Genomic DNA, 14091 nt, shown 5'->3' on the forward strand with positions numbered 1-14091 from the left:
TCTGCCGCCTGAGATCACTGACTGGTCCCTCCTCAGAACCTGCTCCTCCCCTCACGTCAAAAACCCTCCTGGCCTCCTCCTTTTCTCTCTCTGACAATTTCCCCTCTGCCTCTTTTGTGGGCTCTGCTCCATCTTTCTAACCCTTCGAGCTTGTGGCTGTTCCCCAGGTTTGCCCTTAGTCTCCTTTTCTCAAGCTGTCCTCCCACGCTGTCCTCCCATGAGGAAGGCTCCCTGATGCCCTATCTGCTGATGACGGCTGCTTCACACCCCTCCTGCAGTTTCTGACGGAGACACCAGCTCAGCTACCCGAGGGCTCCACCTGGATGTCCCGAAGCTCAAGCCCGGAACTGAACGCCCTGTCTTCCCCAATCTCCTCCTAGCTTACTCTTTTTTCCTTGGTCCGTACGGGGTGACAGCTGGAGCCCTATGAAAGGCATTGAAAAACTCATCTATGGTGGCAGAAAGCAGATCAGTGATCGTCTGGTGGCAGGGGTGGGTGTTGGCAGGGGATTAAATATAAAGTAGCACAAGGGAACTTTCTGGAGATGAAGAAAGGTCTCCGATCCTGATTGTGGTATTGGGCATATTGACCAATGGGTATACACACATATACGTTGGTCAAAATGCAGCGGACTGTACGTTTAACACCAGTGTGTTTTACTGTACGTAAAATATAACCAAACAAACTTGGTGAAAGCAAGCGTCACCCCACTGCCTGGAGAGCCAAGGCACATCTCGTACCCGGGCGCAGGGCACCCTGGCTACTTCTCTTCCCCCCGCCCCTACACACCCGCACACTCCCTGCTCCCAGATCTGAAGTGGGCCTGGCTGTCCCAGGCACCCCCGGACTCCGCTAGAGCGCCGGCGACCCCCAGGCCACCGCGCTTCTTCCGGGCCCAGCGAGCCTCATAAAGGTCCGTCGCCCAAACTTTTCGGTTGCACTCCTGCGTTTCTGTCTCCTCCTCCCTCGCTAGGCTGCGGGCGCGACAGCCGGACCCGGTGGTCTCCGGGCTCCTGTCTCCTGAGCTTCCCGCCCAGCGGCTCCACCGCGGTAGCGGGACCCTGGGCCTGACCACGCAGTTCCGCTCCTCCAGTCCTGCAGGGGGCGCTGTGGCACCCTGCCACCTGTCTCCCGGCTCTCGACTCCTCCCGGCGAGCTCCCAGAGGCGCAAGCTCGCGGCTCCGCCCCTTCTGGCAGCATCCCTCCTTCCCATTGGGCGAGGGCGGGCCGGGCCGTCCAATGGGACGGGGCGTTGGTGCGAGGAGGCGCCGCCATCTTGGGCCGCTGGGTCTTCGCACCGGTCGCTGGCTGCCCGAGGTGGGTGGAAGGTGGGCCGGGTCGCGCCGCCTGCGGTCGCGGGCCTCGCCTCCTCTCGCGCTCCGCTGCGGCCCCACGATGCCGCAGTACCAGACCTGGGAGGAGTTCAGCCGCGCGGCCGAGAAACTCTATCTCGCCGACCCTATGAAGGTAAGTCGCCGGCGGGGCCGCGGGTCAGGATGTCTTCCCTGCCGCCCGCGCGGCCTCCGGAGCTTCTCCAGCCCCCTGGCCGGTGCTGGTGGTGAGCGGAGACGGACTCTCTCCTCCCCGGGGAGCGGCCGGACGGGGTCCTCGCGCGGCCCTGCGCATGCCCTCCTCTCCCCCAGGCCCTCAACCTCCCCGCCGCCTTCGCTGGGTTTACGTGTCTCTCAGGGCAGGGCTCCTCCCCCTGCAGCCGCGGCCCGGGTGCCCTCTTCCGACCTTCTGCAAATAAAACCGGGACGTTTGTCTGTCCCCGCCGAGACACTTGAAAGAGGCCCCCCAGTTGGGAGGCATCCGCACCCCTTAGAATCGTGGTTCTTAACCTTTCGGAGGTCGGTGCCCTCTTGAGTGAGAGTGCTTGCACCCTTTCCCCAGAACATCAGCGTTTGCAGATGGGTTTAGGGGGTTCGTTCACTACCGCCACAGAAGTCGTAAGTAGATGCCAGAGGTCAGGTCACCGTTAAAGGGCACGGAAGTCCCAGTGGCGGGAAGTTAAGCCTTCGGGTCTTGATTTTTCTTCCGCTGGAGATTTTATTTATTTCGTTGTCATACCCAAAGAGTGTTTAAATAATGGGGCGCCTGGGTGGCTCAGTCGGTTGAGCATCTGACTCTTGATCTCGGCTCAGGTCATGACCTCAGGGTTCGTGAGTTCCAGCCCCGCATCCGGCTCTGTGCTGACAGCTCGGATCCTGGAGCCTGCTTCGGATTCTGTGTCTCCCTCTCTCTCTGCCCCTCCTCTGCTCATGCTCTGTCTCTGTCTCTCTCTCAAATATAAAGTAAGACACAAAAATAATAATAAATAGCTCTTTGCTAATTAAAAAGCTTGCCAGGTTTCTAGACCTAGAAAAGTAGCAAGAAGCTGTAAGACAATAAAAAGTCCACTCTTTACAGTAAAAGGTTGCAATGATAAGAGGTGGTGGAACGGGTTAGATGTTTTGGGGGTTGAGTATGTTGTTTATGACCGGATCCCTGGCTCCTCCATTGGTCGACTTCCCTGTGTGCAGGGACGTTGCTTCTGGAGCTCCAGCTGCGGGGACAGTGCGGCCCAGGACTCGCGCCCAGCAGTACCCACAGCTACCAGAGTGTTTGAAAACAGGGCAAAGAACATACACGTTCCCATCAGGAGCCATCATGTTTCAAGAGCAGGGTCGGGAAAATGAAAATAAAATGGTAGTTACAGAGGATTGCTGTGAACACAGCCAGTCTAGAAGAGGCCAGAAGGGGAACCTTTCAGCTCCTCACCCCATAGAAAATCCCAGTGCCCTGGAAGCCTCTGCCTCCTCATGACAGCCTTCTGCGGGTGTTTGTTGTTTTATAGGGATGAGGGGAGGAGTGCGGAGGGGGAGCTGGACCAAGTTTTCTTGGGCGCCTTCCAGGTGACAGCCATTCAGGTCCTTCTGCGTGTGATTTATGTGAGCGGTTAAGACCCTCCCTGGAGGGAAACGAACAGTCTTTGATACGTTAGCTGGTTTGCCCCGGGTCTAAGAGGTGAAGCCAAAGTTCGAACCCACTTCTCTAAACCCCGAGTCTGAGCTCTTCCTGCCGGTCTGTGAAGACGAAGAGACGTTTTCTCGGGACCCTGGAGCCGGTTGTGCGGAACCCTCTGTCCTCTTCCACCCGTTGAGCCCGTCAGCACACCCGCCACCTTTAACGTCGCTGGAGACGGTGTTCCCGCTGGACCACGTAACAACCTCCTAGTCGGTCCTTCTGTGTCTCCGGTCCCTCCTTCATTCACTCAGGCCACACCGTCTGAGACAAAAACCGACTTCTCTGTTTCCTGCTTAAATGGTGTGTTTACACCGATTGCCGGAGAAAGTCCAGGCTCCCGGTCCACAGTCTGACCCTCTCCAGTCTTTCTGGCTTTTCCTCCACTCTGGTGCCCTGACTTTCCAGAATTGTCTTCGTTCGTGCAGCTGCTTCAGCTTCTCTCCTGCCTTCTTCCCTAGAAGCAGAACGGCGTGCATTTCCACAGCTGCCTTCAGGAAGCCTTCTCACCCCTCCCCTTCCCCCAACTTAAATCACTTGTTTTCTCTTCTAGCATTTCCCCCCGAGTATGCCTTCGTGGGATTTGATCCGTGCTGTCCTCTGTCTGGTGTTTTGGTTGAACTCATAAGAAAACAAGAACCTGATGGTTTTTCCTTTCTTTGTGGCGTCTTAGGTGCCCCCTAACTTACAAAATGGACCCTCTTACAGTGGCTCTCATTTCTCCTCATGAAGCCAGCAAGCATTCTTTTAACAGAGAGATGACTTTACATAGTTGTCCTGCTTTGTACGGTGTAAGGTTTCGTTGCCTTTCTGGAAAGCTGATTATTTAAAACGGAATTAAATAGCAGAACGGAATTAAATAGCCCAATAAATAGAATCGGGTGTCCAAAGATAATCTAGTTGTAATTTACATAAGTGCTTGGTGAGTTCCCTTTTGCCCTTCACCAAAACAAATCTCATGGTGGCGGCCTTTTTGTCCCCCAATCCTGGGAGAGCAGAGAGCATGATGGGAAAGGCTGTAGGTTACAGCTCTTAATACCCCTTTTTATATTGTTTCCAGAATTGTCTTGAGATTTCAGGTTCTACATTGTAACCATTTTAAAAACGTTCCTACTGGGGCGCCTGGGTGGCTCAGTTTGTTAAGCGTCTGGCTTCAGCTCAGGTCATGATCTCACGGTTCAGGGGTTCAAGGCCCGAGTCGGGCTCTGCGCTGACAGTGTGGACTCTGCTTGGGATCCTCTCTGCCCCTTCCTCTCTCGTGCGCTCTCCCTCTCTCTCGTTATGCTTAAAAAAGAATAATGTTAGCAAAGTTGTGAACTCTGTCGGGAGATGCTTTCTTTTAGGTGAGTCATTTTCTTGGCTGTCTAACCGTAGCATGCCGAGCAGTGAAAGGAATTGTGTAGCATGGCGCTCAACGTAGGAATTATTTTGGAAAAGTTGAGGATGGAGACTTCTTTCCAAGACAGAGTTCTGCTTTTCTGTCGTAACGCATCGTGTCGTGCCATCATGATAAAGACGTGTTTGTGTCCGAATCCGCCTCCTGAGAGCCTGGAGGAGGGATGGCAGGGACCACCGCGGCGGGGCTTCCTGAGATGGATTTGGACCCAGTCTGCTGTTTTTCCCACTGCTTTTCCCATCATTCCTCTGTGGCAGGGTGGTGGGTATTGCAGGGTAGGGAGAACTTTCTCCTCTAACCCCCTTAGGTTTAGTATTTAAAACTGGGGACCCGCAAATCACCCTGACAAAGGACAGAGTAACAAGAGGAAAAAACCCCGACACGTGTGCACATGAACGTGCACGAGTTCACAAAGCAGTGTGACTGAGGAGACAGAATCGGGGCCTCTAACCTGTCTTACCAAGGTCCTAAAGTGTGGGAAGGAGGGTACCCAAAGGAAAGCGGGTTTGGAACTTCCGGGAAGAAGGGTATGCGGTGGGAATGTGTGGTAAATGAGAGTCGTAAGGTTTGCGATGCCCTCTTTTCCCAGTAAGGAAGAAAGGGACACCTTTACTCTTAGAAATTTATGTCGGGGCGCCTGGGGGGCTCAGTCAGTTAAGCATCCGCCTTTTTATTTCAGCTCAGGTCATGATCTCAACGTTGGTGGGTTTGAGCCCCACGTTGGGCTCCATGCTGACAGCACAGCCTGCTTGGGATTCTCTCTCTCCCTTGCTGTCTCTGGCCCTCCCCCTCGCACGTGCGTGAGCGGCTCTCTCAAAATAAGTAAACAAACTGGAAAAAAAAAAATTCATGTCACTTTTACAAAGGTTCGTTTATGTCCTGCTTGTAGCCAGAAGGGGCAGAGAGAGCTAATTGCTCTGAGCTCGGGTCAGTCCTTATGCCAGAGTGATAGGTTTGAGGTGGCATGGTGGGGGTCCCCTTCAGTAAATAGACCGTCCCCAACTTAACGTTGGTTGGACTTTCGGTGCTGCGAAAGCAATATAAGTTCAGTAGAAAGCATGCTACGAATTTGAACTTCGATCTTCACTTGGGCCGGTAATCAGCAGACAACGCTCCCACGAAGCCGGGACCGCCGGTAGCGGGCCATAGCTCTCCATCGGCCACGCCATCAAGAGGATAAACAGCCGGTACGCTCCGAACCCCTCTGTACCCACGCAGGCATCGTTTGCAGTGTGGTGTTCGACAAATTACATAAGACGTTCAGCATTTTGTTATCAAATAGGCTTGGTGTTAGATAATTTGGCCCAACTGGAGGCTAATGTAAGCGTTCGGAACGTCTTTCAGGTCCGCTAGGCTGTGACGTTTGGTAAGTTAGGTATGTGAAATGCATTTTCGACTTAACGATATGTATTTTTTTAAGATTTTATTTTTAAGTAATCTCTACACCCAACGTGGGGCTTGAACTCAACCACCTCAAGATCAAGAGTCTACTGAGCCAGCCAAGCGCCCCCTTTCTTAAAAGTAATTTCTACACCCAGCATGGGGTTCGAATTCACAACCCTGAGATCAAGAGTCGGATGCTCTACCGACTAAGCCAGCCAGGCGCCCATGATATTTTCAGTTTATGATATTTTCATCTGACGGTGGGTTTATTGGGACATGACCCCATCATAAGTCAAGAAAGGTCTGTGTATCCTAAACCGACTGAACCAACCAGGCGCCCTTAAGAAAGGTCTGTGTATTCTTAATGCCAAACCACCTGAAGAGTCTCCTGGACGTTCCCTGCATGTGGGTGTGTTTTGGGAATTTTCAGTACATCTCTTCAAACTGGCTGCAAGTAAAATACCCGGCTTTTAAAAAAGTTTTTGAAAAACGAATTGTAGCGATAGGAATGGACAAAAATACCTTTTCCTACCTCATTTCGATAATAGCAAAGATGCTTCTGGGTGTTTTGACTATTAATTATAAAAGAGTGCTTTCAGCGTACCTGAAGACTAAGTTATTTTTGAAAAATGTGTTCTGACTTCACTGTTTCTAAATGTGTATTTTTATTTCAGGCACGTGTGGTTCTCAAATATAGGCATTCTGATGGGAGCTTGTGTATTAAAGTAACAGATGATTTAGTTGTAAGTATACATTTTTATTTGTTGCATACTTCCAGACTTGTTGGAATTAATCCTTTTGAAATTACTTATGTAGCATTTATACAGATCGCCTGTTAGGATGCTTACTTTGCATTTTGTTCCAAAGTCAACCTCATTCTAGAAGCTGCCTTTCTAGACTTTTGGGGAATAACTTCCTTCATCAATACAGTATGTCAGGTGTAATTTAATTACTTTCAGACTTGAAGCGAGAGGAGTGTGGAGACCCAAAGTGGACGCTCCTTATGAGCGTGTGAGAAGGTGATGGTATTTGGACACAGGTTCTAGGCTTTATAGTCCACCCTCTCTCCTTCCCCGTCTGCTCTGTCTTGTCACTTGCACACATCCCAGTAATCCCTCGGCCCCCTGCCACCTGCTCCCCACCGGCCACTGCTCCCCACCGCCAGTGGCCGTCTGCTGAGCTACTCTCGTCTGCTGAGCTACTCTGGGTGAGATCCCGTCAGCAGCCCCTCATTTTCAGACCTCATGTTCTCATCAGCTCGCATGTTACCGGACCTCCCTGCTGCTCTGATACAGGAAACCACTCTCTGGTGGGAATTATTTTGGCATCTGTGGTTCCATTTTATTTTTTTTCTCTCTTCTCTGTTTCATTCCTCTTTGCTAATAAATATTGGTTTCTCCAGGATTCTGTCCTTGGCCATCTTTCCATACTGCTTCTGGAGCGGTCCGTTCAGCCACGGAGCCCAGGACTGCCTGGGTCTAGGCCTGTCTCCAGATTTGTACATTTAGCTCATGCTTTTCTCCTGACTTGCCGCCCAGCTCTCTGTTGAGCATCCTCGCGTCGGTGCTTCTCGGAATTAGCCCGTCTAGAGTGGAACCAGACTGCCACCTCCCGTTTCCTGGCCTTGGTTGGTTACACTCTCACCCACCTGCTCGGAAACCCTAGGATAATGTCAGGCTCCCTCCTTTCCCGTCCTCACCTGCACTGTTCTGCACTTGAAGAGCGTGTATTTTGATCCTCTCACGTGCCCACGTGCTCGCCCGGGCCTTCGGGAATGACCGGCCCGAGCGCCCTCGTCTCATGTCCTGCCACGAGGGCCCCGTCTTCGCTCTTCTCCCCTCAGTTCAGGGCATCGTCCTCACCTGGCGAGCCTGCCAGACTGGTCTCCTGACTGTGTGCCTGCCGCCAGTTCATCTTCAGTGGTCCCGAGGGACTTCCACAAACACACATTTGCTCATTAGGACCCTGCCGAGAAACCTTAGTGCCTTCCCCATCGCTGCTCGCGTGGCCGCAGCCTCGTGTCCCCTCCACCCTTCGCCTTTTCTGTTACCTGGGGGCTCCTGGGACCTGTGGGCTGTCGTGAGCTTTCCCACTTCTCCGTGCTTCGGAGGGATCTGTGTCCGTGTCTGCAGCTCTGAATCCCACCCCCGCCCCAGTGTGGCAAGACTGATGCTTCTCTTCCCAGACCCGGCTCAGAGGGTTGCTTCCTTCCAGCTTTTCTTTTTCACTCTCTTTGTCCTGTATCGTCATTGTTTCATCATATTTGTCTCTGTAGTAGATTGTGGGCTTCTGAGAGAACAGGGAGCAGAGAATTCTTACCTGTGTTGCTAGTGGTTAGCGTGATGTCTTGACCCGGAGGGTACTTAGCGAGCAGGCGTTTATTTTCCATTACTGTTTTCGTAAGGTTTAGTTTTTTAAGTTCTCTCTATGCCCAACGCGGGGCTCGAATTCACAACGCCAAGATCAAGAGTCACTCGCTCCATTGACTGAGCCAGCCGGGCGCCCCGGTAAACATGTTTTTCGTAGGTTAGTTCTTTTAAACATCTTATAGTGACTGGAAATCACTTTTTGTCTCCGGTTACGTATTATACTTTTGCATCCTATATTTGTGTTGAAGGTCCCATTGTCAGGTTGCACAAATTCAGACTTTGCGTGACCACCACGTGTTCCGGGAACCACTTAAGTTGGGTGAGGTCACTGGAAACGTGAGACAGGACAAGTAAGCGGAGGTGCAGTCGGTCAGACCTGGAATCAAGGCGTTCGAATCCTAGCTCGGCCCTTTCCCGGCCCTTCAGCCTTGGAGAGGTTTGGGCCAAAAGTTAGGCTTTCCGGGCCTCAGTTTCCTGACCTGGAAGCGCCCCGGCGGCGGTCACTTACCCGACGTCGTGGCCGTAAACCACCTGTGGGGAAGGACACGGCTCTGTCCCGCCTCTTCTCGGGCCGCACGCATGTCCCTGAGCCTCGAGCGTTCACGCTGAGGATCGTTTCCCTGTGACGGGCACAGAGTGGAAACTGCTGCGTTCTGTGTTTAAAACAGCAAACAACACAGAACTGATGTTCACACAAATTGAGGACCTTCCGCCTCTGGTCGTGATTCTGCCTGGTTCAGGACTCCCGGGTGGCAGTCTTGGGGAGGACTTGATGCATCACTCCTGTGATTCCTGTGACCAGATCGAAATACGATCTTTTGTTTCTTTGTTAAAACTGCTGAGAGTTAGTCCGTGTTTGGAAGGAAGCAGACACAGTTGAACCCATTCTCCTGAACAGTAGATCTGGGAATCCGCTCCAGCGGTAAAAATCTGGTCTCTACTAACACTTGAAACAAGTTTGCGCACCTCCCTTGCTAATGCGTTTTAATAGTTAACGGTCCCTTCGCAAACTCAGCCTTGGGCTACATTTATTGTTGTCACCATGTGGCTTTGATTTTTCTATAATCCCATTTGTGCATCGGTTTTTCCTCCTCCCATGACTGATTTAAACATTTTCTATGAATCTGAAATCTTTTTTGTGAGACCGGAGTGACAAGGCAGATCCATTCGCCCTCACGGCCTCATCACGAGATTGTCACACCTCCCACGATGTGTGGGCAAACATTTTCAGTAAGTGATTTTGGAGGGCAGAGTGGATTCAGACCATTTGGGGATGATAAGATCGAACTGTAGATTACTTAAGTTGATGAACATTATTGCAGGATCGTCCATTCCCTTTGTTTAAGGCTCATGTGAACCCTTAAGATGGGCCGGAGAAAAATGGACCTATTATTACAAAATGAGGGAAAGAGCTGCCAGCTGAAATTTGATATTTTTGAAGACTGTAGAAAAATGGTATCTGAGAGACCTCCAGCAGGTCTTAAGTACCTGCCTAGTGAACAGTGTAGCTTACGGCAAAGAAGAATTTGGTTTGGATTAAACATCGTACATCCCTTCAGCATATCAAGGTTGGACAGATTTATGCGGTTTAGTTGAGGCAGTGACCAGCTGTGAGCAAGTGATGCTGGATTTTCTCTTAAATTCTCATTACTGCCTCCTCCCCATCTCCCATTTGCGGTAAGAAAAGGGATCCTGATCCTGCTATGCTTTCCCCAGTATAACTCCATTATTTATGACCAGATCCCAGGGGAAAATAAGTTGATTCCAATCCTTGAGTCCTCATCAGACCCCACAGCAGGATTTAGCTTATTACTTAATTGGTCATTTTTGAGACACCTCTGATAGAGTTCATTTCATTTTTTTAATTTACAGCAGTGGAGTTGGGAATACTGTAAGATACTAAAGGAATGTAATTGCTGGGGTCTTAAAAACCTGAGCGTATTGGGGCACCTGGGTGGCTCAGTCCGTTAAAGCTTCCGACTTGGGTTCAGGTCATGATCTGGTCTGTGAGTTCGAGCCCCGCGGTCGGCTCTGTGCTGACGGCTCAGAGCCTGGAGCCTGCTTCAGATTCTGTCTGTCTGTCTGTCTCTCTCAAAAATAAATAAACATTAGAAAAAGAAAGAAATGATTGTATTTGCCTTAGTATGACCTCTGGAGGGAATGGGATAAAATGTGGTAGGAAAGACTCAGGTTTGTACCCAATCCTACATTTGCTACATTGTTAATCTAGTTTTATGAGTTAATGTGCGCTTTTGAAATTTCTGACAGTGTTTGGTGTATAGAACAGACCAAGCCCAAGATGTCAAGAAGATTGAGAAATTCCACAGTCAACTAATGCGACTCATGGTAGCCAAGGAATCCCGCAGCGTTGCCATGGAAACGGACTGAATGGTTTGGAAGGAAGATGACCCTTCTTTGGAAGTAAATATCTTTTGAATTTGAAAACAGCGTCGGGAGAGAAAATACCTTATGTAACTGAGTGGGCTCTTCAGAAGCGGGAGATCGTTTTTTGTACTTTTTTTGTAATGTTTGCGTTAGAGAGCTAGGACTGTAAATGCTTTCAGGTAGAAAGCCTTTATTTATTTTTGGAAATTGAACAAGAAATGCATCTATGTTGGAAACTTTTTGCAGATCGATGTTGGGCGAAATACATAATTATTCCATGGTTAAGTTTGTATCCGTGATTTGAAAATGAGCTGTCAATAAAAGCCCATTCTTCCTTAAATTTAGTGAATCTGTCTTTAAAAGAAAATGAACCGTACACATTTTGCTGCATTGATAGGTTTCTTTTGGAGCATAACAATTGTGTCGTTGAGGACCCACCACCGTCGGGTACGGTGAGTGGAATTCTGTGCACAGCAGCACACCGGTCTGTCTGTGGGCGAGGCGTCTCAGCTGTGTCTCCAAGTGATCATGGAACCAAGTGTGCTTGACCTAAAACGTTGCGGCTTTAGCCTGCATTTTTTACCATAAGGGATTTGTAGTATCATTCACTTGTTGAGCAGATATTTGCTTTGAATCCAGCTTTCAGTGCCCGAGAACAACCGCAGTTACTTCAAGCGCATGGTCACTGCTGCACTGAGACCACCGTATTCCAGAAGGCCTTGCCACGCGTTTCCCGTCTGTGTTTTCTCACAAGGGCTAACGATGTGACCCGTGAAGTCTGCGGGTGTCTGCGCCACCGCTGCCCGTCTCTCCCTTCACCAGGATGTTGTGTGACTGTCACGATGTTATGTTGTCCGCTGAACCAGAAGTATGATGTTATTTGATACTCATCGTATAATTGTAACCTGAGTTTCACCACCTAAATGTTCGCGTGTTGCTTCCTATGTTAAAATATTTTTTGTTAGGAATTTGTCGTGTTGAACAACATTTTAACCTGGGAAATTCCGTCAGCCATATGACTTTTTTCATGTTTCCGAGAAGTCTATAAAATATTATATGGATGTATGTTGTCTCCTGAAGTTTTTAACTTCTCAAGAATTTATTGATTTCTTGACTGGCATATACTATATTCATTTAGTCTAAAATAAGCCTAGTGATACTGTAAGTAATTTTTTTTTTGTCTGTCAGTGCCTTTTATTACATGACTTTCTGTGAAGATCTATGTTGATGGCAAGGTGGTTTTCTTGGTTAAGAAAAGTAACATCAAATAGTAAAGGGTATTTTGGGTTTGTGGTCCCCCCCACCGCCTAGAATGAACGGGGTCACTGGAGGATTTTTTGGATCTTTTTTCTCTCATTTACACCTTCCACTTCTTAACGGTACTTCGTAAAAATAACCTGGAAGGGACAGACTGGGATTCGGGGTCCTGGGGTCCTCGTAGCTCAGAGCAGAGGGCACACGCACGCAGACTCCCCGGCCTCCAGTCTTGGCCCCACTGCTCGCCGACCCTGGTCTCAGGATGCTTCGGACACCGGGCTCGCAGGTGCTCCTGGGACTTGACGAGGGCTGAATGGCGTCACCTCTTTCAAGCCCTCAGCGCAGTCCCCGCAGCGGAAAGTTCCATCACAAGAGCTGTCTGTCGGCAGGAGGACAGTTCTCAGGGAAAGGGTATGGCCAGCCTTTAGTTTTATTTCATAATTTTAATTGAAGGATTATTTAGAGACAGCATCTGCCTTTTCTGCCGAGAGCTGTGTCTATTATTAAACGCTGCTTCTGGCAGTTGGGACGTGAGACGAGACTGCCCGCAACAGAGCGTGTTCTTCTGTGGGGAGAAGCCGAAATCCTCGAACCTAAAACTTGTGTTTATTTGTCCCTACACAAAATAAAGTTATTAGGAGAATCAGTTGGTAAACATTTTGCATTTCTTAAACACCACATAAACAACAAAACAGCAAACATCGTACGTTCTGAAAACTGCAGTGCTGTATCCTTTGTTGTTTGTTTTTTGTTGTTTTTTTAATCATGAAGTGTTTCTAGACGCTGTAATGAGGCTTCCGGGGACGAATTTTCAGCACCTTGTCGGTGGCGTGTTTGATCCAACACTGCTGACGCTAAGACAAGCCAGGAGAAGTCACCGTGGTGATTGAGATTCCAGATGTAGTTAGCAGGTCAGATCGTCGCGTTTCGTGTTTCTCTGACAAAGGCCCACTCTCTGCACCTTGTGAAGTGTTGCTGGTCGGCCACACGTGTTCTCTGCCGTCAAGGGTTGGCTTCTCCCCCTTGGGCCTCCTGGCCGGCCAACCTTTTGTCTTAAAAATAATCTTTCTCAGCCACAGCTTTTAAGTCACCGATGAGACGCGGGATTGGCAGAATCTTACAGTCGATACCGCCCGCTGCCCTTAGAAATACCTAACGTTAACAACCGCCTGGTGGGCATGGCCTTCACAGTATTCTAAAACCAGTTCAAAATGAGACATGTGAGATTAGTTGCCCAGGAGCAGGAAGAGGTCCCGTCCTTCCCGCGTACTGAAAATGAACCTAAAAACCAGATCCCTGTATTTACTGCGCCCCTACCGTGCAACCTAGTAAAACCCACCTTGTGGTGATGGCAGTATCGTAGTAGTTCGTAGTATTTCTCTTCGAGACGCACGGAAAATGTTCCCCTAGTACTGCGGTTAAAATTTAGGAGAGCGGAAGAAAGTCCCAAGCATGGCATCCCTCTTGCGCCAGTTGGGGGGCGCCTGGCTGGCAGAGGAGGGTGCAGATCTTGGTCTGGGGGGGGCCGTGAGTTTGAGCCCCGCGTTGGGGGTAGAGGTTACTAAAAAACAAAGTAACAGCGCTGGTTGGGCTGGTTCCCGATGAGGCGGAGCTGAGCGCGTGGAACAGCTGTTTGAGGACCGTGAAAGGAAACTGTTGGATTAGGGGAGATGAGAGTTGGAAGTACCACTGAGCCAGCGGTGAGTCCTTTCTCCCCTTCTGGTATCCCCCCGCCTGAACTCTGCGCACTGAGAACCTAGAAGTGAGTCCCCGGGGCGCAGACAGGGGACCTCAAGCCCTCTGGGTCTGGCTCAAGGAGTTGAAGGGTAACTCCTACTACGCCCAAGAGAGTGTAGAAATCCTTTGTTTTGGTTTTTTCCCTTGTTTTGTGTTCCCTTACAACCCTCCCCCCAGGCAATCCCAGGATGGTCAGGGCATCAACTATAGCTGTATTTCCAAGAGGGTAAGAGCCAGTCTCCACTGCATTTTTCTCCGCCCTCCATCTACTTGGCCTGGGTGTAAACACCGTAGCAAAAGAAGTCTAGTGGCCGGAGAACGAGAGATAGAAGGAACCAGAAAGCACCAGAAGTCACAGAGAGGAAGAATTCAGAAAGTGACCTGGTAAATTGTGAACTCCTGGGTCCATTGCCAGCCTGCACATATGTATGATCTGATCCTTTTCAGCAGACCAGAGACTCCGCCTGAACTAATAAAGAGCCCACCACCCAAATCCCAGACGGGCCACTGGGAGGCATTCACATGCAGTAGGTCCAAAAAGCACTGCAAAGATTTTGAAA

At 50.0% G+C, this 14091-nt stretch overlaps 1 protein-coding gene across 2 annotated transcripts; it reads left to right on the forward strand.

The window, feature by feature from the left end:
* The first annotated feature begins 1264 nt into the window (after window positions 1-1264).
* SRP9 (signal recognition particle 9) lies at window positions 1265-11602 on the forward strand. Of its 2 annotated transcripts, XM_042925527.1 has the most exons (4): window positions 1265-1468; window positions 6458-6526; window positions 10421-10573; window positions 11177-11602. In XM_042925527.1, the coding sequence occupies exons 1-3, from the start codon at window positions 1397-1399 to the stop codon at window positions 10538-10540; spliced, it is 261 nt and encodes an 86-aa protein (XP_042781461.1). In that variant the 5' UTR covers window positions 1265-1396; the 3' UTR covers window positions 10541-10573; window positions 11177-11602. The 2 variants fall into 2 exon arrangements, with proteins under 2 accessions (XP_042781461.1, XP_042781460.1); XM_042925526.1 differs by lacking the exon at window positions 11177-11602 and having other exon boundaries at window positions 1266-1468; window positions 10421-10877.
* The last annotated feature ends 2489 nt before the right edge of the window (window positions 11603-14091 follow it).

Source organism: Panthera leo, chromosome F3, assembly GCF_018350215.1.
Source record: "Panthera leo isolate Ple1 chromosome F3, P.leo_Ple1_pat1.1, whole genome shotgun sequence".
Lineage (NCBI taxonomy): Eukaryota > Metazoa > Chordata > Mammalia > Carnivora > Felidae > Panthera > Panthera leo.

What these genes read in the sequence shown, in the direction of transcription:
- SRP9 (XM_042925527.1), top strand. Translation starts at nt 1,397, where the DNA reads ATGCCGCAGTACCAGACCTGGGAGGAGTTCAGCCGCGCGGCCGAGAAA. An exon ending in ATCTCGCCGACCCTATGAAG is followed by an intron (nt 1,469 to 6,457) that starts GTAAGTCGCCGG and finishes TTTTTATTTCAG; the next exon opens with GCACGTGTGGTTCTCAAATA. An exon ending in AAGTAACAGATGATTTAGTT is followed by an intron (nt 6,527 to 10,420) that starts GTAAGTATACAT and finishes AATTTCTGACAG; the next exon opens with TGTTTGGTGTATAGAACAGA.